The 23,472-nt window shown below is 39.8% G+C and overlaps 1 protein-coding gene across 1 annotated transcript in view; it reads right to left on the reverse strand.

Moving 5' to 3' along the window:
• The window catches only part of LOC126481096 (helicase SKI2W), a 150,951-nt gene that overhangs the window by 29,573 nt on the left and 97,906 nt on the right, over positions 1–23,472 (reverse strand). The window contains exons 14-16 of the mRNA XM_050104616.1: positions 18,285–18,517; positions 8,781–8,988; positions 102–252 (exon numbers count right to left, since the gene is read on the reverse strand). Of these exons, the coding sequence (XP_049960573.1) occupies positions 102–252; positions 8,781–8,988; positions 18,285–18,517 (592 nt within the window). The remainder of the gene's footprint in view (positions 1–101; positions 253–8,780; positions 8,989–18,284; positions 18,518–23,472) is intronic.

Consider the following 23,472-nt stretch of genomic DNA (forward strand, 5'->3'; position numbering starts at 1 on the left):
ATGAAGTTTTGGAACTACTAATAATAATCACACAACAAAACAACTTAACAATATTTTTCTAATATTTTACTGTTTCTTTAAGTAATAAATAGTATAATTACCACACTTGTTGGCATCTATATATTTTAATTTTTGCAGTAACTTCACTTTTTTCTCATATTCAGGAAATAAGGTCATGCTCCTATGTGACTGACTAAACTTCAAATGTTCACGTTTCCTTTCCAGTTCCTTTCTTGCAAATACATTTTCAAACTGTAATATAAAACAAAATACAGAAACTGAATTTTTCGTTTTTAAATTTGGTCATATTGACTGTTTACTTTACCATTAAAACTACACGATATGATTAATGTAAGCTGTGTGCAGTTAGCAACTTATAGCTACAAATTCAACTTTATGAAATTTGCTTTTAAATTAAGTTCAACATAAATATATATGGCTTGAGAGAAGTAAGCAGTTTTTAATACAGAGATAATATTTTATAGATATAGCTCTCTTGGCCACATTCAGCAGTTTTGTAGGAAGCCACAGCATCAAAGGTGCAAACAGGTGAGCTCATCAATATAAAAAGTTTCCAGGCATGTAGAAGGTGGAATCAGGATAACATTTACACCCCTACATTAAACAGGACAGGGAGCAGTGCGACCACTGCACAACCCTTCCAGAAACTATGACTGTGGGATACATCTTTGTGAAAGCAGCGGCAGACATTTGTCTAACTGGCTACGTAAGAGGGTCCATGGCTAACCAGAGTGTATTTGGTGTTATAAATTTGAACCCACCACACCATAAATTATGTGATATAGGTGGTAGTAGCTTTCCCTTCCTCAAATCAGCATTACTGGATTTCGATGTGAGAGGATATACTTCCACGTGCACGTGGAAGTTCTCCCTAGGGTGAACACCATGTACATCATTCCTGGGTTTGACTTTTTAGTAAATAATCATCCCAAAGTGGATCTACAACAGCACATATTGGAGGTGGATAGGACAGCATTCTGTCTCAGTTTTATTGCTGAAAGAACTGAACTGTCAAGAGGAACACCTGAGGCATCATTTAAGCTAGTTAAAGTGCATATTTGGTCTCTTAGGCTTGACTAATGGGACATAATACTGAAAGGTACAGGAAGGTTGCTTTGGATGAACTTATCCACCAGTTAATACTTTATATGTAGTGGAGGCCTAGCCAGAAAAAGAGGAACTGGGTCTGGCACAATGTTGCATATAATGTAGTTTATCTTTTGTGCAGGAAACTGATAGAAGCTGGGTAGTGCCCATCAGTGTAGACAATTTTGGTTTAGTAGAGGCATGTCCATCAAAATGTGCACTGATATCTAACTTAGAAATGTTAGAGGAAAATGAGCTGAATATTTGTTGTAGAATACACAAAGCCTGGAAAGTATGTCGATTTAACCGCACTAAGGGGAAATGTGTCGCATCTGAAAGGGCGCATGGGAGAACGCAGACTGCTGCTAAATCCCATGCACTTTGCTAATAGATTCAGTGTCCTATCTGATGCTGGGGGAAGGGGGGGGGGGGGGCTGAGCCGGATCTGAATGCACCTTCTGCCAGGATAGTGGCCACTCCTTCAGCAAGGTCCGGACAGGCACGTGGGGGTAGGGGTTTGTTAGTTATTGGGAGCTCCAATGTTAGGTGGGTCACGGTGCCCCTCAGGAACATAGCGGCTAGGGTGGGGAAGAAGTCCAATGTTCACTCGATGTGCTTCCTGGGGGCCTTGTCTGGGATGTGGAAGAGGCTCTTCCGGCAGCTATCGAGTGTATGGGGTTCAGCTAGCTTGTTGCTTGATTGTTGCGCATGTCAGCACCAATAATGCCTGTCGTCGGGGTTCCGAGGAAATCATTGGGTCCTTTCGACGGCTGGCTAAATTGGTGAAGGCGGCCTCCATCTCTCGAGGAGTGGAAGCCAAGCTGACAATCTGCAGCATTGTACCCAGGGTGGACTGGGGTCCTCTGGTTTGGAGTCAAGTGGAGAATCTAAACCAGAGGCTATGTCGACTCTGTGACGAAAATGGTTGTAGATTCCTCGACCTATGCTATGGGGTGGAAGGTTGTAGGACGCCACTCGATAGATCAGGGGTGCACTACACACAGGAAGCGGCTACATGGGTACCACAGTACTTGTGGCATGCACATGGGGTTTTTTTAGATTAGGGTCCTCCCCATGGGCAACAAACCGCTGGCCTGAAAAATTACCAGTTCCTTACACTGATGTGTGTGTGCCAATTGCAAAAATTGTTAGTTCACCTAAACAGGTCATTCCAAAGGATTTAAATATGCTTAATCTCATGTTAGTAAATTGTCTAAGTGTCTGTAGCAAGATCCCCAAGTTACTCTCTGAAATAAACAGTAGCAATGCCAATATTGTATTAAGTTGAAACCAGACATAAAAAGCAGTGAAATTTTGAACTCTGATTAGACAATGTTTAGGAAGGATAGGACTGATGCTATGGAAGATGGTGTGTTCATTGCAGTTAAAAGTTGTTTAAACACAGTTGAGATCGATACTGGGTCGGACTGTGAAATAGTCTGGTTAAAGCTGTTAATCAGACAAGGATTGACCATTGTATTTTTTTATAGACCACCAGCATCCACAACAAATGCCATAGAAGATTTCAGGTAAAGTCCTGAGTACAGAGGAAGTAAATATCCAAATTATCCATTAGTTATAGGTGGAGACTTTAATCTAGCATCCACTGACTGGGAAAATTACACGTTTATCACAGGGGGCAGAAGCAAAGATACGTGTGAAGTTATTCTAGGAGCGCTCTCAATGTACAACCTTGAGCAGTTGGTTAGAAAACCAACTCAAGATGGGAACATGTTAGATATCATGGCGACAAACAGACCTGATTTTTTTAAGGAAGTTAATCTAGAAAAAGGTATTAGCGACCATAATGTCATTGTGGCTTCCATGTCAGTGGAGGTTACAAAAAAACCAAAGAAACAGCATAGAGTTTTCTTGTTTGGGAAAGCAAATAAAAGTGTCATTAATGAATATCTTCATAGTCAGCTCCAAGCATTCACCGTGGGACACAAAATATTGAGCATCTTCGTGGGACACAAAATATTGAGCATCTTTGGTTGGAATTTAAAGATATTGTCCACGATGTGCTAGAGAAGTATGCACCTAGCAAAAGTATAGGGGAGGGAAAGGATCCACCTTGGTTCAACAAACATATTAGGAAGTTGCTCAGAAAGCAGAGAATTTTGCACAGTCATTTTAAACATAGTCACTGCTCTGCTGACAAACAGAAATTATGTGGAATGAAAGCAGCTGTCAGAAGAACGAATTTGAAAGCAATATTTTATCTGCAGATTCTAAAAATAACCCCAAAAAATTTTGGTCGTACGTAAAATCTATGAATGCTACAAATAATTCAATACCTTCGCTTGCTGACAGCATGGGTAATGTAACTGATGATGATAAACAGAAGGCCAAAATTCTAAACCTAGCTTTCAAAAACTCGTTTATGATAGAAGACTGCAGCACCATTCCCCCTTTCAATTATCGAATAAATGAAAGGATGGCTGACATAGTGTTTAGTGTATCTGGGAAGGTAAAACAGTTAAGATCCTTAGATGCCAGGAAGGCATCTGGCCCTGACGGTATCCCCGTAAGATTTTACGTTGACTGTGCTACAAATATAGCACCATTCTTATCTGCCATCTATCAGAGATCAATGGAACAGCAGAAAGTTCCACGGGACTGGAAGAAGACCCAGGTCATAGCAATCTATAAAAAGGGTAGAAAATCGGACGCACATAATTACCGGCCAATTTCACTGACATCGATTTCTTGTAGAATCATGGAACATATTTTGTGTTCAGACATAATGACCTTTCTAGACTCTGAGAAGCTCATCTGCAGAAACCAGCACAGTTTTAGGAAACAGCGGTCATGCGAGACACAGCTGGCCCTCTTTGTGCATGATATACAACAGGCTCTAGATACCGGCTCCCAGGTTGATGCCATATTTCTCGACTTTCAAAAGGCGTTCAACTCAGTTCTGCACTGTCGCTTTGCTACAAAAAGTGCGCACTTACGGTCTACCCAATTACATATGCAGTTGAATAGAAAGTTTTCTAACAGACACGAAGCAGTATGTCGTCCTGAACGGGGCGACTTCAACAGAAACAAGCGTAACTTCAGGTGTGTCCCAGGGTAGCGTAATAGGTCGTCTGCTTTTTACGATTTACATAACCGATCTGGTTGATGGTATTGACAGTGACCTTAGACTGTTTGCCAATGATGCTGTAGACTACAGGAAAATAGTATCACATGAAAGTTGTGAAAAAATCAATGAGGATTTGCAGAAAATAAATGCGTGGTGTAATGACTGACAGTTGTCTCTCAATATTAGATAGTGTAACTTACTGCATATAAAAAGGTGAAAATCCCCATTAATCTATGAGTACAAAATAAATGCCCAGTCTTTGGAAACCGTAGCATCAGTCAAGTATCTGGGTGTTACTATTTGAAATGATCTCAAATGGAATGATCAAATTACACAAGTAACAGGTAAGGCAAACTCTAGATTGCGGTTTATTGGTAGAATCCTGAAGTGATGTAGTCCTTCAACAAAGGAAATAGCTTACAATATCTTAGTGCGTCCAGTCTTTGAGTATTGTTCATCTGTATGGGACCCTTACCAGTTGGGTCTGATTCAGAGATTGAGAAGGACCAAAGAAGAGTGGCAAGATTCATGACTGGTATATTTAGCCATCGCAAGAGCGTCACAAATCTCATGGAAAGTTTGAAGTGGGACACACTTGCAGATAGATGGCGCGCTAAACAGAAGGGGCTGCTCACTAAATTTCGAAATCCAATCTTCACCCAGGATGTAGAGCATATATTATTACCACCAACTTTCAAATCACGCAATGATCATGAATCAAAGGTAAGGGAGATAAGAGCTCATACTGAGGTGCTCAGACAGTCGTTTTTCCCTCGTGCAATCCGCGAGTGGAACAGAGGGGAGGAAATAATACTTTGACGCGAATTGTGCCCTCTGCCACACACCGCTGCTTGGTGGCTAGCGGAGTATGTATGTGGATGTAGATGTAGACATGACATGCGGATGCCCATTGGCATACCCTGGGGTATGGGCAATGGGCCACCTAGAGGAATCCTTCCTAACCAACCAGAATTCCAAACCCCTCACCTGGCTCAGATTCAGTAATGCCACCTTCATGATCTGGATTAAGAGTGAGGACACTCTATCCACATTCTTCCAGAACCTCAACACCATCTTCCACATTCTTCCAGAACCTCAACACCATCTTCCCCATTCGCTTAACCTGGTCACCTCCACCCAACAAGCCACCTTCCTTTATGTTACCTCCATCTCAAAGATGGCTACATCAGTACCTATGTCCATATCAAACCTACCAACCACCAGCAACATCTCCACTTTGATAGCTACAACTCTTTCCATACCAAGGAGGCCACTTGTGGCCTTCTGGCCATCACATCTGTTGTGATGAGCAGTCCCTCCCGAATATAGCAAGGGTCTCACTGAGGCCTTCACAGACTGTAATTACCCTCCCAACCTTGCAAAGAAATAGATCTTCCATGCCTTATTTCTCCAGTCACCCACCACTTCCCAAAGTCCCACCATCTGGCTATACAGGAGCATTCCCCTCATGACTGAGTACCTCCCAGGACTGGAGCAACTGAATCACATTCTAAGCCAGGGTTTTGACTAACTTCATCATACTCTGAAATGAGGAATGTCTTACCCACTATCCTTCCCACCCCTCTCACAGAGCTATTCCGTCACCCACCAAACCTGCACAATATTCTTGTCCATCACTATTCAACTCTTGCTCCCAACCTCTTGCTTCATGGCACATATCCCTGTAATAGACCTAGATGCAAGGCCTGCCCTATACATCTTCCCTCCCACCACCACCACCACTTACTCCAGTCCAGTCACAAGCATCACCTATCCCATCAAAGACAAGGCTACCTGTGGAACTAGTCATTTGATCTAGAAGCTAAGCTGCAACCACTCTGCTGCAATCTATGTGGGCATGACAACCAACAAGCTGTCTGCCTAGATGACTGGCCACCAATGTACTGTAGCCAAGAAACAGCTGGACCACCCAGTTGCTGAGCATGCTGCCCAACACAACATTCTTCATTTCAATGACTGCTTCAGAGCATGTGCCATCTGGATCCTTTCTACAAACACCAGATTTTCTTAATTGCACACACGGAAACTCTCCCTGCAATACATCCTACATTCTTGTAACCCTCCTGGCCTCAACCTTCATTAGTCACTGCCCTTCACCCACCTACCCGCTTCCCTGTTCCCACTCCAGGACCACACAGCCTCTATTCCACCAACACACCCACAGTCTTAACACTTCTCTCATTTTCCACTCTCCCTGCAATCTGCTTAACCTCCCAACTGCACTTAGCCATCCTACCCTATCCCCACCTCGACTCTGTATGCTCCCACAAGCATTACTTTACTGTCCACCACACCTACCCTGCTATCCCTCCCCTTCCCTGCCCCAGCCTCCTCCTTACTCCTACCACCAAGATTGTTTCTCCCGTCATGTGCTGTTGCTCCCAGTCTGGCCTTGGCAGCCACAGACAGTGGTCATGTTTATGAGTCGGGTTTGAGTGAATGTGTGTGTGTGTGTGTGTGTGTGTGTGTGTGTGTGTGTGTGTGTGTGTGTGTGTGTGTGTGTGTGGTCTAATTCAGAAGAAAGCCCACTGCCTGAAAGCTTACTTCTTTAGAAGACTTTTTGTTGTGCTTGTCTGTGACTCAACATATCCACTATATGGTGATTAGCAATCTATCCTTTTCTTAATACTGTCATTATTCTTCCTTGGATATTCCATCATTTAATTTCAAGAATGTTATTTGAAAAATATGTAAAAATCTGCCAACCAGTTGCATAGGTTTTCTATATACCTTGACCAGATTTCTTCACATCTAAGGGTGACTTCATCAGAAGGTAAGGTAATTACATGAAGAATATTATTAATTTCTGAAGCGTAAAAATGCTTTTCCATACACTTCTCACCTTAATGAACATCATGAGCAGTGGGATGTTTGAAAAGAGGTGTGACAGGACTATCTGTAATCTTAAATATTTTACTTTCAATGATGTTTTGTGAAAATTATTCATAAAAGTGATGATAGAAAGGAGAATCCATTTTTTTATCAAATGTGTGCTCAATGTGGAACATGCACTTTAAAGTGACCATTACCAGTATAACCACAAAGAAATTTTACATCGCCATCTAATGCCTACCTTGTTAATGCACTTCAAATAGCTTGCGCTTGGTCTTTTTGAAAAGAATTTTGTGTTTTTTGAATGAAAAATGAGCTGCTCTTTTTCCCTGAATGAAACCACTATTGCCAGACTTTATTCATTTGATTTCCTAATACCCTAAGGCAGGCAGCAATTTGGCACCCTAAAGAGCAGGCAGAATTGTAGGAATATTATTATTAAATAGTTTCAGCATGGTTCTATCTCACCTCCATCAGTTTTAATGAATACCTAGATTTATTAATAGGAAGATGGTAAATATAGTGAGCAAGTACTTCTGCTGCAGGCAGAAAAATATCAACACTGTACTGACATCAGTCTAAAGAAGACACTAATTGTGCAGTCAAAAATCTTTATAATGTTGGCTCTGAGCACTATGGGACTTAACAGCTATGGTCATCAGTCCCCTAGAACTTAGAACTACTTAAACCTAACTAACCTAAGGACAGCACACAACACCCAGCCATCACGAGGCAGAGAAAATCCCTGACCCCGCCGGGAATCGAACCCGGGAACCCGGGCGTGGGAAGCGAGAACGCTACCGCACGACCACGAGATGCGGGCCCTTTATAATGTTGTTTTCAAACACTCTGTCCCGGAGTAGTAAATTAGGCCAGAAACATTCTCCTACCACTTTACCAGAAATGAGAAGTATTTTGACTGAATCATCAAACAATGACTCAAGTGATGCAGTTGTGGGTGTGGATGCTTCAATTTTCTGTTTCTCATGTGTTTTCTGGTCTTCCATTTTCTTCTTCCTTGTTCTTTGTTCTGTGCTCTTTTTTGAGAGCCTTGTGTCTACAAGTTGAAGACAGACTATTCTTTCTGGCTCTCTTTATCATAGTAAGAACTTGCAGCACAAGGTCATAAAGCACTATATGATTAACTTGACATGCCCTTAATATTGCTTTGGGTCACTAAATAACAAGAATCTATCTGTTACAAAAACTTTATTGACATATTCTGGGCACAGCTCATCATAAACATATCAGAAACCAACTTGATACAAACTATAATGTCAAGTAGTAACTCTACTAACATTGGTGCTTAAGCACAATTATCATGTGACATGATACTTTATATCGAGTTTGTTTCTGATATTTGATGACGGCCCATGACCAAAACACACCAATTAAGTTTTTATAACAAGTGTACTGTTGTTATTTAATGATCGGTTACAGGTTCTATCATGTTTGACAGTTTGCAAAGCACTGCCATGTACAACAATAACACAGTTGCAATACTGCCATATTTTGTACAACAACTAGTTGATGAAGTGTGTGTGTGTGTGTGTGTGTGTGTGTGTGTGTGTGTGTGTGTGTGTGTGTGGGGGGGGGGGGGGGGGAGGGGGGGGGGGGGGAGGGGGGGGGGGGGCAGCATGCACCAAAAGATTTTGAAGTTGTTGAATAAGGGACACTCAAATGTTTATTTAAATGGAACTCAAAGTAAAACTGATTAAAAGTGAAAACCCACCTGTTTTTCAAAATGTGGAACCCTTGAGAAATCAAAAGTTTTGATTTCTTCTTTTAACCTATGTAATCTCTGGAAGTCATCCATATTTGTTGCAGCGATTTCTCTGAATGTGTCAAAAAAGAACAAAGTTTTTTCTGCAATATGAGAGTGGGTTATTCTCAGAAGTTCTTGAAGAGCATAGTTGCATGATTCTCCAACAGGTGCATCCCTGGTAAAATAAAAATTACTTCAACAGTCATTGTGAAACAAAACTAAAATTGTAATAATGAAAGCGATATTGGCACTAGGCTTGTGAGGAAACTGCATTGCATATCTGCTGTTGTCCATGACACAAATTTGTAGACTTCAACAGTCATGTGAATCAATTACTGCACTTCAGAGGGAGATTAGATACTGCGAAGGTGAAAATAACATTTAAGATCTCTCACTACAGATATGTCAGCTATTCCATGAAATGGTTTTAGGTTTTCCTGAAATCAACCTCTATTAAAAACACAATTGTCATGGCACCGCATAATTCATAAAACATAATATTACATATTTTTGCAGTAAAAAATGAGAAGGTGACTCATGACACATTTTTGATTTGATTTGATTTTTTATTGGTCCAGTTTTATCATATAGCACAAATTGTAAAATTGATATTGGACAGGTCAAAGATAAGTTACAATAATACATAGTATTAGCAAAGTAGTGGGCAAATTAAAATTAGGTACCTATTACAACTAATTTTGTTACTTATTCAGAAATTCTCTGACAGAATAGAAACAGTGCTTTATTAGAAATGCTTTTAGTTTAGCTTTAAACATTGGATGAGCAGTATTTTTTATTTCCTCTGGTACCTTATTGTGCAGTATTACACCAGTGTTAACTATGCTCCTCTGATAGGTGGTTGTTCTGTGATATTTTTGATGTATATTTGATTCACTTCTGGTACATTTTTGTTCTGTATCAGTTTGCCTGTTTTCAGGAGGTAGTCCCTAGTGAACAAGATAGTTTCATAAACGAATAAACTTGGAACATTTAGAACACCAAACTCAGTAAAATGGGATTTACAGGACTCTATCTTTTTAAGGCCACAAATTATTCTTAAAGCTCTTTTTTGCATTCTAAAAACTTTTACACTGTGAGTTGAGTATCCCCAGAAAATGATCCCATGTCGGCTTAGTGGTTGGAACTGTGCATAGTATGCCTGCAGTACTGTTGTTTTGATTGTTGTAGCCTTTAAAATTCTTACGCGATAGCAGACAGGTGATAGTTTTCTACACAAGTAATTTATATGTGTGTCCCACTTTCAGTCTTGCTGAACCCAAAGACCCAAGAATATTGTGACACTTACATTTTCTAGGGGATCATTTTTTAATTGGGCTTGAATAGACATTTGATTAGTTGGAGGAATTAAATGAAAATCGACACACACAGTTTTTTCAGTATTTATAAAGAGTATGTTTTTCGTGAACCATTCAGAAAGTCTTTTCATAGAACTTTCTGCTGTGGACCGCAAAGTTTCTGGACTGGATCCAGTGAGCAATATGCTGGTGTCATCGGCAAACAGGATAATTTTTGTGGGACTCGTATATTCAACTAAGTCGTCCACATAAATCAAGAAGAGTAGTGGACCTAAGATCGAGCCCTGTGGTATGCTATATTTTATTGGTAATTCCCTAGAAAGAAAGGAGTTGTTTCTTGTTTTATTAATTTTGTTGAATTCATACTGAAGTGATACTTTCTGCCTACTGTTTTTTAGGTATGAACACAACCAGCTATGTGCTACACCTCTTACTCCTCGTATTTCTAATTTTTCGAGCCGAATGTTATAGTCCAGGACGTCGAAGGCTTTTGATAGATCTAGAAAAATACCTACAGCTAATTTATGTTGATCAAGGGATTTTAAAATGCAGCCTAAGAATTCGAAAATTGCTGTCTGTGTAGATTTAGACTTTCTAAAGCCATGTTGTTGTACTGTAAGAGGTGCATATTTATTTATGAAATTTAAAAGCCTGTCATAGAAGAGTTTTTCTAGAATTTTTGAGAAGGAACTTAACTGTGACACAGATCGGTAGTTAGATATTTTTTCAGAAAAACCTTTTTTTAGCAGTGGTGAAACTTTTGCTATTTTAAAAGTATCTGGAAATACACCAGTTTGTAAAGAGAGGTTGAAAATTTTTGCCAAGGGGTTTGCTATGCGGTGAGCACATGCTTTTAATATGAAATCAGGTACTTCATCAAGACCACTTGACATTTTATTGCTTAATGATTTAATTTTACTTATAATTTCATTGGGGTTTGTTTCATACACATACATAGAAGCAGTCGAGACCACTGACTTTCTGGAGAAACTTGGGACTGGTACTTGACAGTGTACTTGAATGAGGTCTTCAGCTAGTGAGGTGAAGTATTCATTGAATTTTTCCACAACTGAATTTGGGTCTGTGACTTTTGAGCCTTCTAGTGTTAATGATACATTCTTTTTCTTTGGCACTGAACTACACTGCAGAAATCTGTTTCTCTCACTGGAAATTTTTATGCTTTTAGTTACCCATTGCTTATTATTGTTAGGTTTTACTGTTTTTACTACTTTTGGAATGCTACATTAAAATAGTGAAGAAAGATGCTCTGAAAACTCATGTACATCCTATCACATTGTTCTGAGTGCCAATGCTTTCCCAGTTTTCCTTTGCCAGTAAGAGATTAAAAATTCTAATGTTATCTTCAGAAAAGGTTCTTTTTTCAACTTCTTTTCTGGAACTTCCACTACTTGTTGGAATTTCTATACACAGCAACTGTGCCTCATGATCACTATAACCCATGCTCAGTACTCTGCTTGAGAATCTAAATTTTAGATTAAGAAGTAAGAAACTTAAATCATGCTTGCAAAGTTCAAAGTTCAAACTCCAATTTAGGTTTACTGAGGTTTTCTTGAATCACTTCTGGTAAATGATGAGACAGTTATTTTAACGGGGCTATTGCTGGTTTGATATGGAGTCCTTGCATGGCTAGAATACTGTTCTTTCTCTAGCAATCTCAAGGCCTACCAGATGTTAAACTCTAACCTTAGCAACATATCTTCTTAGTTGTAAGCAAATGTTATGGCTGTTAACCTCAGCCTGTTAGCCAGACATTTGAAGAAAATAATAAATTTAACAACGACATGCAAGAAAAACCAAACTGAGGTGCCTAGAGTCAAAGGGAAGTAAGTGCAATTTGCACTAGATTTTCTCAAAATGAGGTAAAAACAAGTGAGTGATACACTCTTCGGCTGCATGGTTGACACCATTTCACAGGAACCATGATGTCAGTTATATTAATAAATGAAAAAAATACCATCACAATCACAGTGTCATTTATTGGCAACTACCTGTTTTGATGCGCCCTGCAGATCATTTTCATGCCCGATTCTGCAAGGTACGGTTTGTCAAGAGTGGTGCAATTGATACAAAAACTAGTTGTATATCATTTGGACCATTACTGCTTAACCACAAATTTTGGCAACAGACCTGAAGGTGATCTGCAGTGCAGATCAATGCTGGTAGTAACCAATAAAAGAACTGTGATCCAAACCGTGTTATATAATTTATTAATACTCTTTGGCTGCATTAATCTGATACACAATTTGGTTTCCATTTTACCTATACACTGATTATTTGTACCAAAGACTTAAATCTACTAAATATATTATACTACCTGGTCAATGAATAGTGACTATGTAATAGTCTTTTGCACTTATCTTATTTGGCTTCAGTATTTTAAATCTTCATGTTGTTGTTGGTGTTGTTGTAGTTGTTGTTGTGGTCTTCAGTCTTGATACTGGTTTGATGCAGCTCTCCATGCTACTCTATCCTGTGCAAGCATCTTCATCTCCCAGTACTTACTGCAACCTACATCCTTCTGAATCTGCTTAGTGTATTCATCTCTTGGTCTCCCTCTACGATTTTTACCCTCCACACTGCCCTCCAATGCTAAATTTCTGATCCCCTGATGCCTCAGAACATGTCCTACCACCGGTCCCTTCTTCTTGTCAAGTTGTGCCACAAACTCCTCTTCTCCCCAATTATATTCAATACGTCCTCATTAGTTATGTGATCTGCCCATCTAATCTTCAGCATTCTTCTGTAGCACCACATTTGGAAAGCTTCTTCCTCTTCTTGTCCAAACTATTTATCGCCCATCTTTCACTTCCATACATGGCTACGCTCCATACAAATACTTTCAGAAACGGCTTCCTGACACTTAAATCTATACTCGATGTTAACAAGTTTCTCTTCTTCAGAAACGCTTTCCTTGCCATTGCCAGTCTACATTTTATATCCTCTCTACTTCGACCATCCTCAGTTATTTTGCTCCCCAAATAGCAAAACTCCTTTACTACTTTAAGTATCTCATTTCCTAATCTAATTCCCTCAGCATCACCCGAATTAATTCGACTACATTACATTATCTTCGTTTTGCTTTTGTTGATGTTCATCTTATATCCTCCTTTCAAGACACTGTTCATTCCATTCAACTGCTCTTCCAAGACCTTTGCTGTCTCTGACAGAATTACAATGTCATCGGCAAACCTCAAAGTTTTTACTTCTTCTCCATGGATTTTAATACCTACTCCGAACTTTTCTTTTGTTTCCTTTACTGCTTGCTCAATATACAGATTGAATAACATTGGGGAGAGGCTACAACCCTGCCTCACTCCCTTCCCAACCGCTGCTTCCCCTTCATGCCCCTCGCCTCTTATAACTACCATCTGGTTTCTGTACAAATTGTAAATAGCCTTTCGCTCCCTGTATTTTACCCCTGCCACCTTTAGAATTTGAAAGAGAATATTCCAGTCAACATTGTCAAAAGCTTTCTCTAAGTCTACAAATGCTAGAAATGTAGGTTTGCCTTTCCTTAACCTTTCTTCTAAGATAAGTCGTAAGGTCAGTATTGCCTCATGTGTTCCAGTATTTCTGCGGAATCCAAACTGATCTTCCCTGAGGTCGGCTTCTACCACTTTTTCCATTAGTCTGTAAAGAATTTGTGTTAGTATTTTGCAGCTGTGGCTTATTAAACTGATTGTTCGGTAATTTTCACATCTGTCAACACCTGCTTTCTTTGGGATTGCAATTATTATATTCTTCTTCAAGACTGAGGGTATTTCGCCTGTCTCATACATCTTGCGCACCAGATGTTAGAGTTTTGTCAGGACTGGATCTCCCAAGGCCGACAGTAGTTCTAATGGAATGTTGTCTACTCCCGGGGCATTGTTTCGACTCAGGTCTTTTAGTGCTCTGTCAAACTCTTCACGCAGTATCGTATCTCCCATTTCATCTTCATCTACATCCTCTTCCATTTCTATAATATTGTCCTCAAGTACATCACCCTTGTATAGACCCTCTATATACTCCTTCCGCCTTTCTGCTTTCCCTTCTTTGCTTAGAACTGGGTTTCCATCAAAGCTCTTGATATTCATACAAGTGGCTCTCTTTTCTCCAAAGGTCTCTTTAATTTTCCTGTAGGCAGTATCTATCTTGCCCCTAGGGAGATAAGCCTCTACATTCTTACATTTGTCCTCTAGCCATCCCTGCTTAGTCATTTTGCACTTCCTGTCGATCTCATTTTTGAGACGTTTGTATTCCTTTTTGCCTGCTTCATTTACTGCATTTTTATATTTTCTCCTTTCATCAATTAAATTCAATATTTCTTCTGTTACCCCAGGATTTCTACTAGCCCTCATCTTTTTACCTACTTGATCCTCTGCTGCCTTCACTACTTCATCCCTCAGAGCTACCCATTCTTCTTCTACTGTATTTCTTTCCCCCATTCCTGTCAATTGTTCCCTTATGCTCTCCCTGAAACTCTGTACAACCTCTGGTTTAGTCAGTTTACCCAGGTCCCATCTCCTTAAATTCCCACCTTTTTGCAGTTTCTTCAAAGGACAATAAAAAGTATTCTAATAAAATTTACTGTAAAAGTCCACAACTTTATATATGTTCAGCACCTATCCTTCTGATTTGCAGAGGCTTGTCTTGTGTACATTGTTCTCCACCATAGTCTGCTTGCTGGGTCTGTTAATGACATGGGTGACCATTTTGGTTCTTTTTGTGTGGATGACTTCTGTGGAAAGGATGAAAAATCAGTAGTATGAAGGACAGTAAATCAATAATGTTCTTTTATTTCAAGTGCTTTATCTTCAACTTAAGGTGTCTTCAAGGCCATTCCACAGGAAGTACAACTAGTCTATGCTTCTTCAATGAATGTGCACTTACAACTTGTTCTCAAACATCCAGGATTGTGTTCACTTGTTAGTTACAAAACAGTCTTATTGGTCATTCTTTCTTAAAAAGATGCTGTGTATGCCTTTCTCTGTAACATTAATGCAATGTTTCAGGGACTGTTTTGAATCTGTCTGTTCCCTTCTTGTGGCAGTAAACCAATTGGAAGCTTTTGCAACTATCTGCTGATTGTGTTCTGCTACACATTTACCACTAACAATGATGTTGTGTGTTCTCAATGATCCAGAAACCCTGATCTCACTCATAAAAAGGATGTCCCACTCAGCAAGTTCTTATGGTTAACTGTTTCAGTCACTGTACTGTTCACAAGCATAGCCAGCTTTACAGCAAGGTGGGTTTTGTTTTGCCTCCCACAATTATAACTGTCTTCAGACCTGGAAGTAATGTTTGCAGGAAATTCTGTAACCCTAAAATTATATCATGTTATTTTCAAAAACTTGTGCTTGAAAAATGTATATCTTAATATGTTTTTAAGTTCAGAATCCATCTCAACATCCATATTAACCACTTTCAAATTTCAGCACACTTTCTGAGAGTAGCAATGTAGGGGACAATTGGGTTATGCATTTATCTCCTTTGGTGAACAAGTAGTACAAGTAATTAGACTTTGTACTTTTTTCTGCCATTGGATCTCAGCACTTGCTGGATTCTCAACACATTTCCTCATTCTCTCAACAGATGAGAATTGAAAATTGTAATCCATTCAATGCTGTACTAACTTCATAAATCTGGAAAACTGCACTTACTTCCATTGGCTTCTATGCACCTCAGTGCAATAAAGGGTGTAAGTCATTGAAATGATTAGAAAAAGGCATTTTTTCAAATTACGGGCACAGGCAAAGTAATGTCAGTGAAGAACCTAAGACAATCCAAACTAACCAAGAAGAGGGGAATTTTCTTCTTGGGTATAATTATTTGAACAGACTTAAGTACAGATCAGTTTATCAGTTTTTTGTTACCACTGTTTTACCGCGGCGTAACAATTACGTATTGCATATCCTTTATTAGACCACATTTTCAGTACTATCACACTTCCTCCAAAAAATAAAGATGAAACCCTTATTATTGTTGTCTTATTCAAAATTTTATTGCTTGAAAATTGTAATCTACAAGTGTTCATGGTACTTGGTCTTGTGAAAAGAATTGAGATACAACTTTTTTTCATTTATAGTACATTATAGCGTAACACTCTGAAGCAGAAACAAAAGTCAGGTGATTGATAGCAAATAATTTTAACTCCTATTTCTCTGAGGCAGCTGAGATTCTGGTGAAGCAAAACTTTCAACATGCTGTCACTGCAAATCAGATTAAAACTATCCCTAGTAACAAGTCTCTCTTCCTATACCCAACAGATGAACAGGAAATGCTAAAAACAATAGGGGAGCTAAAATCAAAATTTTCCTCTGGTACTGACAACATACCAGGCCATACCATTAAAAAATGTGCACCCTTAGTAGTTAGGCCCATGGCAGACATATGCAATAGTTCACTTTCTCAAGGAATCTTCCCAGAAAGGTTAAAAATGGCTAAAGTGAAGCCATTGTACAAAAAGGGTGAAAGAAACAGATATAACAAATTATAGGCCAGTCTCTCTACTATCTGTTTTTTCTAAAATAATTGAAAAATCTTTTATAAAAGACTCTTAGATTTCATTGAAAAAAAAGAAACTTTTCTCAGCTACACAGCAGGGTTTCCGAAAATGTAAATCCACTGAGACAGCTATTATCGATTTCTTAAATGAAGCTTTAAATGCACTATATAAAAATGAACACATAGCAGCAATATCCCTAGATCTTTCAAAAGCATTTGACATCATTAACCATGGTCTATTGCTTAGAAAATGTTGGTGTCAGAGGCCCAGCCTATGAGTGGGTAAAGTCATATCTACAAAACAGACACTAAATAGTTGAAGTCTTGTACAAAAAAGGAAAAAATTTAACTTCCTATCAATCAGAAAAACAGTGTGTTAAATACGGTGTGCTGCAGGGTTCCGTACTGGGACCAATCTTGTTCTTGTTGTTTGTAAATGACTTGGAACCATCCAGCCCTAACTATAAGTACATTAAATATGGCGATGATACAAATATACTTATCAAAGGAAAGACCCCAGAAGAGCTCCAAAATGAAATAAAAAAGAGCACTTCACATGTATCAGAATGGTTCGCAATGAACAAGTTAATAATAAACACACACAAAACAAACACTATGCATCCACACACGTGCAGAATAAACAGCCTTTAACTGCAACCATAGAACTGTTAGGCGAAAGACTTGAAATTGTAAACAGCGCCAAATTTTTGGGAGTTTGGATCAAAGATGACCTAAGATGGCACAAACACACACAACACTTATGTAGTAAATTAAATACCATTTGTTATAGTATAAAAATTCTTGCTGGATGCACATCAATGCAAGCCACAAAAATGTGTACTATGCCCAAGCAGAATCACTACCAAGATATGGTTTAATTTGCTGGGGAAATTCACCACCCAGCAAAAGCTGTTTTATTGTACAAAAAAGAATTATAAGAGCCATGGAAGGCTCAGAACCTCTATCTTCATGCAAACCCTCATTTAAAAAGCTTCATATTCTTCCATTACCATGTCTACATATCCTAGAAACAATAATGTTTATAAGGAAAATCGTAGATGAAAATAGCAAGATTGCTCCCAAAAACCAAAATATCCATTCATACAACACAAGGAATAATCAGTTTACATATGCAGTTTTCACATACAACACTACAACAAAAAGGACCCTTGCAAGCAGGAAGAAAACTGTATAACAAACTACCTAAAAAAATTAAGGCAATAACTGGCATGCATAAATTCAAAACTGCAGTGAGTGACTACTTGCTACAGAATTGCTACTATGGTGTTGATGAATTTTTATCTACAATATAAATATGTGAAAAATTTAAATAGCTTATACAATTAAGGCCAAAATAAGAAAGGTGTACATGTAGATTTATCTGTATTATATGTGGTCTATTACATATATGTGTGTGTCTGTATAATCAAGGCTGAAAGTATGAAATGTGTGCGTGTAAAATTTGTGTATTTGTGAAATGTTATTCCTATATGTTAGAGTTATATTGCTGTATACTGAAAAACATACAACAGTTTTTCTATTAAACTTTATTGCAAAATTATTTGACTTGTCCTATATCATTATGTACCCCTGTAAGGTGTATGATTCACAGGACCAATAAATATACAATACAATACTCACACACCTAAATCTTGGTAGTTGCCGTTTATCCCAATCCTGAATTACACGTTCAACATTAATCCTGACAGTTTTATCAGAAATTTCGAGAATGTCAGCTGGTCCAATTGCAAGTACTGCATGACCACCAACTCCATCAGGTACAAAAACACTTGTACCCCCTCCAATCAAGCCCATCATACGATACCAAATTTCAGGTTTTTCTGGAGGTTCCTTCCGACTTTTATCTTCATTCCTCACCTTAAAAAAGGAGAGAACACATCAGTTAATTTAAAAGTAATGATATGATATCTCTGGTGCAAATACTTAGTTTATTGTGTTTTACAAGCCACAACAAACACAGATAATGTAATGTGAACAAAATGGTATATGAATCAGTACTTTTAGCATATAATTTGGAGGAACAGGGAAAAGACAGTGAAATAATGTTGGATATGGAGAATTCTTGGGAACAGGACTGCCATTAACCAAATGAAAGTCACACTAAAGTGTGATAGTTGAAGCTTTCAGAGCATAGATTCAAGATGAGGCTGACATCACAAGGGTACTACATTGGGATTGGAACAATGGCATATGCCCAGTACAGACAATAAAACAGATACTTTGCATTTGCAAGGAAGTATGAGGTCCACACTAGTCTTGGTGAGTTTCTCTGGTACATGTCACAAAGGTAATGGAATATACACACCAAAGAGGTGAGAAACATTATAGCTCAGAGATGAATAGAGAGACTGAGAAGTGCTTAGAAGAGGAAGGAAAGCTTGTGTAGCTTTCTCTCAATGCAGAGAACAGTGCCTCAGTCTGATTGGTTGCCCATTACTTACCTTCAGGAGATACAACTACCAATACAGCCAACAGAAAGAATAGCATGCGGTCACTGTACTTACAAAAGCCATTATTTTTTACTGTCATTATTTTAAGGTTTACAGCCCATACTGTTGTTTTTCTTGAAAGCTACCAATTGTGATCCCACCTTTGGTGAACTTGAGAATTTCTAACAAGAGATGCTGATGATGTTAAAGAGCACACATCTACAGAGCAAGCAGTTGCTGTCACAAGCAGCCAACTTCCTCCACACAATAAGTTCAGACAACAATAACCTCAGTGTGTACACTATTTCCTATGGTCCTAAGGGAATGCAGGCTTTCTCAATTAACTTCACTGATAAAATCTTGGGTTATCAATCATGTGGCATTACCATCTTGAAGCAACATCTCAATGATTCAGCTGCTTATCACCTTGAGGTGAACTGACATTTCAATAAGTTTCTTACTCTTCATCTTCAGCAAAGTGACTCTGCCAGAAGATGATGAGCAGGAAATCCACTGAAAAGCTGGTTCAAAACAACGTTGCCACTCAGTTGACAAACTAAGAAGATTTCATCCATTGCTTGACAATGTAAATAGGTGTGTGCCAATACTATGTCCATATGTATCACATAACAATTTACCTCTTACCAGTTAGTTAAATTTTGAGCGATGTTAATGATTACTCAATGAAGTAGCTTCTGTGGTATTTCAGATATGTATTTAAATTTGTTTTTCTAGATAGATGATGCTCATCAGAATGCACATCTTCAGTTATGATACTGGAACTGAGCTTTCTTTGCTCATTTCCCCATTGTGACAGGTTTGAAATGATTTACATTTGTGGAACTATTACTCTGCATAATACAGATGTCATCTGACACTATGAGGACAGATATCAAATGTGATGTCACAGCCACTATACCAATACTATATTAGTGCCAAAGTAGTTACATATCATACCTGGGGTGCTGTCCCCAACTGTTGATGCAATACATAACACAAAAGCTAAATCTCAGCATAAAATTTGAGAAACACTTTAATAATATGAATCAATACGTGAAAAAAAATTGTTGCAGACAGTATATCATGACACTGTTTTATGTTCAGCTATCTCTTTAAAAAAATCTATTCATAAGTAGTAACTGTGCAATTTTTTCTCACATGAAACAACAGATTTCAGTTGTTATATGTGGAATTTACTCATATGAACATTTTTTCACTGTTATGATTTTGATGGTATGTTTTATCTTTTCCCCTTTATTGTGAAATCATTTGTGCAGGTAGATTTTAAAACTACCTAACTGATCAATTCATCACTCACTTATGCATCCATCAATCCACCCATCCATTATATTCCATAGATTCCACCAAGATCGAGAACCTCCAGGAATGTGGTGCAAATCAAGGTATACTTTAACAACAGATAAATAGTTTGTACAAAATAATCTATACATTATATCTAAAAACAAAGATGACGTGACTAACCAAACGAAAGTGCTGGCAGGTTGATAGACACACAAACAAACAAACACAAACACACACACAAAATTCAAGCTTTCGCAACCAACGGTTGCTTCATCAGGAAAGAAGGAAGGAGAGGGAAAGACGAAAGGATGTGGGTTTTAAGGGAGAGGGTAAGGGTCATTCCAATCCCGGGAGCGGAAAGACTTACCTTAGGGGGGAAAAAGGACAGGTACACACACACACACACACACACACACACACACACACACACATATATCCATACGCACATACACAGACACAAGCAGACATTTGTAAAGGCAAAGAGTTTGGGCAGAGATGTCAGTCGAGGCGGAAGTACAGAGGCAAAGATGTTGTTGAAAGACAGGTGAGGTATGAGCGGCGGCAACTTGAAATTAGCAGAGGTTGAGGCCTGGCGTATAACAAGAAGAGAGGATATACTGAAGGGCAAGTTCCCATCTCCAGAGTTCTGACAGGTTGGTGTTAGAGGGAAGAATCCAAATAACCCGGACGGTGTAACACTGTGCCAAGATGTACTGGCGGTGCATCAAGGCATGTTTAGCAACAGGCTGATCCTCATTACCAACAAACACTGTCTGCCTGTGTCCATTCATGCGAACGGACAGTTTGTTGCTGGTCATTCCCACATAGAAAGCTTCACAGTGTAGGCAGGTCAGTTGGTAAATTACGTGGGTGCTTTCACGCGTGGCTCTGCCTTTGATCGTGTACACCTTCCGGGTTACAGGACTGGAGTAGGTGGTGGTGGGTGGGTGCATGGGACAGGTTTTACACCGGGGGCGGTTACAAGGGTAGGAGCCAGAGGGTAGGGAAGGTGGTTAGGGGATTTCACAGGGATGAACTAAGAGGTTACGTAGGTTAGGTGGACGGCGGAAAGACACTCTTGGTGGAGTGGGGAGGATTTCATGAAGGATGGATCTCATTTCAGGGCAGGATTTGAGGAAGTCGTATCCCTGCTGGAGAGCCACATTCAGAGCCTGATCCAGTCCCGGGAAGTACCCTGTCACAAGTGGGGCACTTTTGGGGTTGTTCTGTGGGAGGTTCTGGGTTTGAAGGGATGAGGAAGTGGCTCTGGTTATTTGCTTCTGTACCAGGTCGGGAGGGTAGTTGCGGGATGCGAAAGCTGTTTTCAGGTTGTTGGTGTAATGGTTCAGGGATTCCGGACTGGAGCAGATTCGTTTGCCACGAAGACCTAGGCTGTAGGGAAGGGACCGTTTGATGTGGAATGGGTGGCAGCTGTCATAATGGAGGTACTGTTGCTTGTTGGTGGGTTTGATGTGGATGGACATGTGAAGCTGGCCATTGGACAGATGGAGGTCAACATCAAGGAAAGTGGCATGGGATTTGGAGTAGGACCAGGTGAATCTGATGGAACCAAAGGAGTTGAGGTTGGAGAGGAAATTCTGGAGTTCTTCTTCACTGTAAGTCCAGATCATGAAGATGTCATCAATAAATCTGTACCAAACTTTGGGTTGGCAGGCCTGGGTAACCAAGAAGCTTCCTCTAAGCGACCCATGAATAGGTTGGCATACAAGGGGGCCATCCTGGTACCCATGGCTGTTCCCTTTAATTGTTGGTATGTCTGGCCTTCAAAAGTGAAAAAGTTGTGGGTCAGGATGAAGCTGGCTAAGGTAATGAGGAAAGAGGTTTTAGGTAGGGTGGCAGGTGATCGTCGTGAAACGAAGTGCTCCATCGCAGTGAGGCGCTGGACGTGCGGAATATTTGTGTATAAGGAAATGGCATCAACGGTTACAAGGATGGTTTACGGGGGTAACAGATTGGGTAAGGATTCCAGACGTTCAAGAAAGTGGTTGGTGTCTTTGATGAAGGATGGGAGACTGCATGTAATGGGTTGAAGGTGTTGATCTACGTAGGCAGAGATACGTTCTGTGGGGGCTTGGTAACCAGCTACAATGGGGCGGCCTGGATGATTGGGTTTGTGAATTTAAGGAAGAAGGTAGGGGTGCGGGGTGTCGGTGGGGTCAGGAGGTTGATGGAGTCAGGTGAAAGGTTTTGTAGGGGGCCTAAGGTCCTGAGGATTCCTTGAAGCTCCGCCTGGACTTCAGGAATGGGATTACCTTGGCAAACTTTATATGTAGTGTTGTCCGAAAGCTGACGCAGTACCTCAGCCACATACTCCCGACGATCAAGTACCATGGCCGTGGAACCCTTGTCCGCCGGAAGAATGACGATGGATCGGTCAGCCTTCAGATCACGGATAGCCTGGGCTACAGCAGTGGTGATGTTGGGAGTAGGATTAAGGTTTTTTAAGAAGGATTGAGAGGCAAGGCTGGAAGTCAGAAATTCCTGGAAGGTTTGGAGAGGGTGATTTTGAGGAAGAGGAGGTGGGTCTCGCTGTGACGGAGGATGGAACTGTTCCAGGCAGGGTTCAATTTGGATAGTGTCTTGGCGAGTTGGATCATTAGGAGTAGGATTAGGATCATTTTTCCTCGTGGTAAAGTGATATTTCCAGCAGAGAGTACGAGTGTAGGACAGTAAATCTTTGACGAGGGCTATTTGGTTGAATCTGGGAGTGGGGATGAGGGTGAGGCCTCTGGATAGGACAGAGGTTTCGGATTGGGAGAGAGGTTTGGAGGAAAGGTTAACTACTGAATTAGGGTGTTGTGGTTCCAGATTGTGTTGATTGGAATTTTGAGGTTTAATGGGTTGCTTAGAGGAAGCCTTCTTGGTTACCCAGACCTGCCAACCCAAAGTTTGGTACAGATTTATTGATGACATCTTCATGATCTGGACTCACAGTGAAGAAGAACTCCAGAATTTCCTCTCCAACCTCAACTCCTTTGGTTCCATCAGATTCACCTGGTCCTACTCCAAATACCATGCCACTTTCCTTGACGTTGACCTCCATCTGTCCAATGGCCAGCT

Source organism: Schistocerca serialis, chromosome 5, assembly GCF_023864345.2.
Source record: "Schistocerca serialis cubense isolate TAMUIC-IGC-003099 chromosome 5, iqSchSeri2.2, whole genome shotgun sequence".
In the NCBI taxonomy this organism is placed as follows: domain Eukaryota; kingdom Metazoa; phylum Arthropoda; class Insecta; order Orthoptera; family Acrididae; genus Schistocerca; species Schistocerca serialis.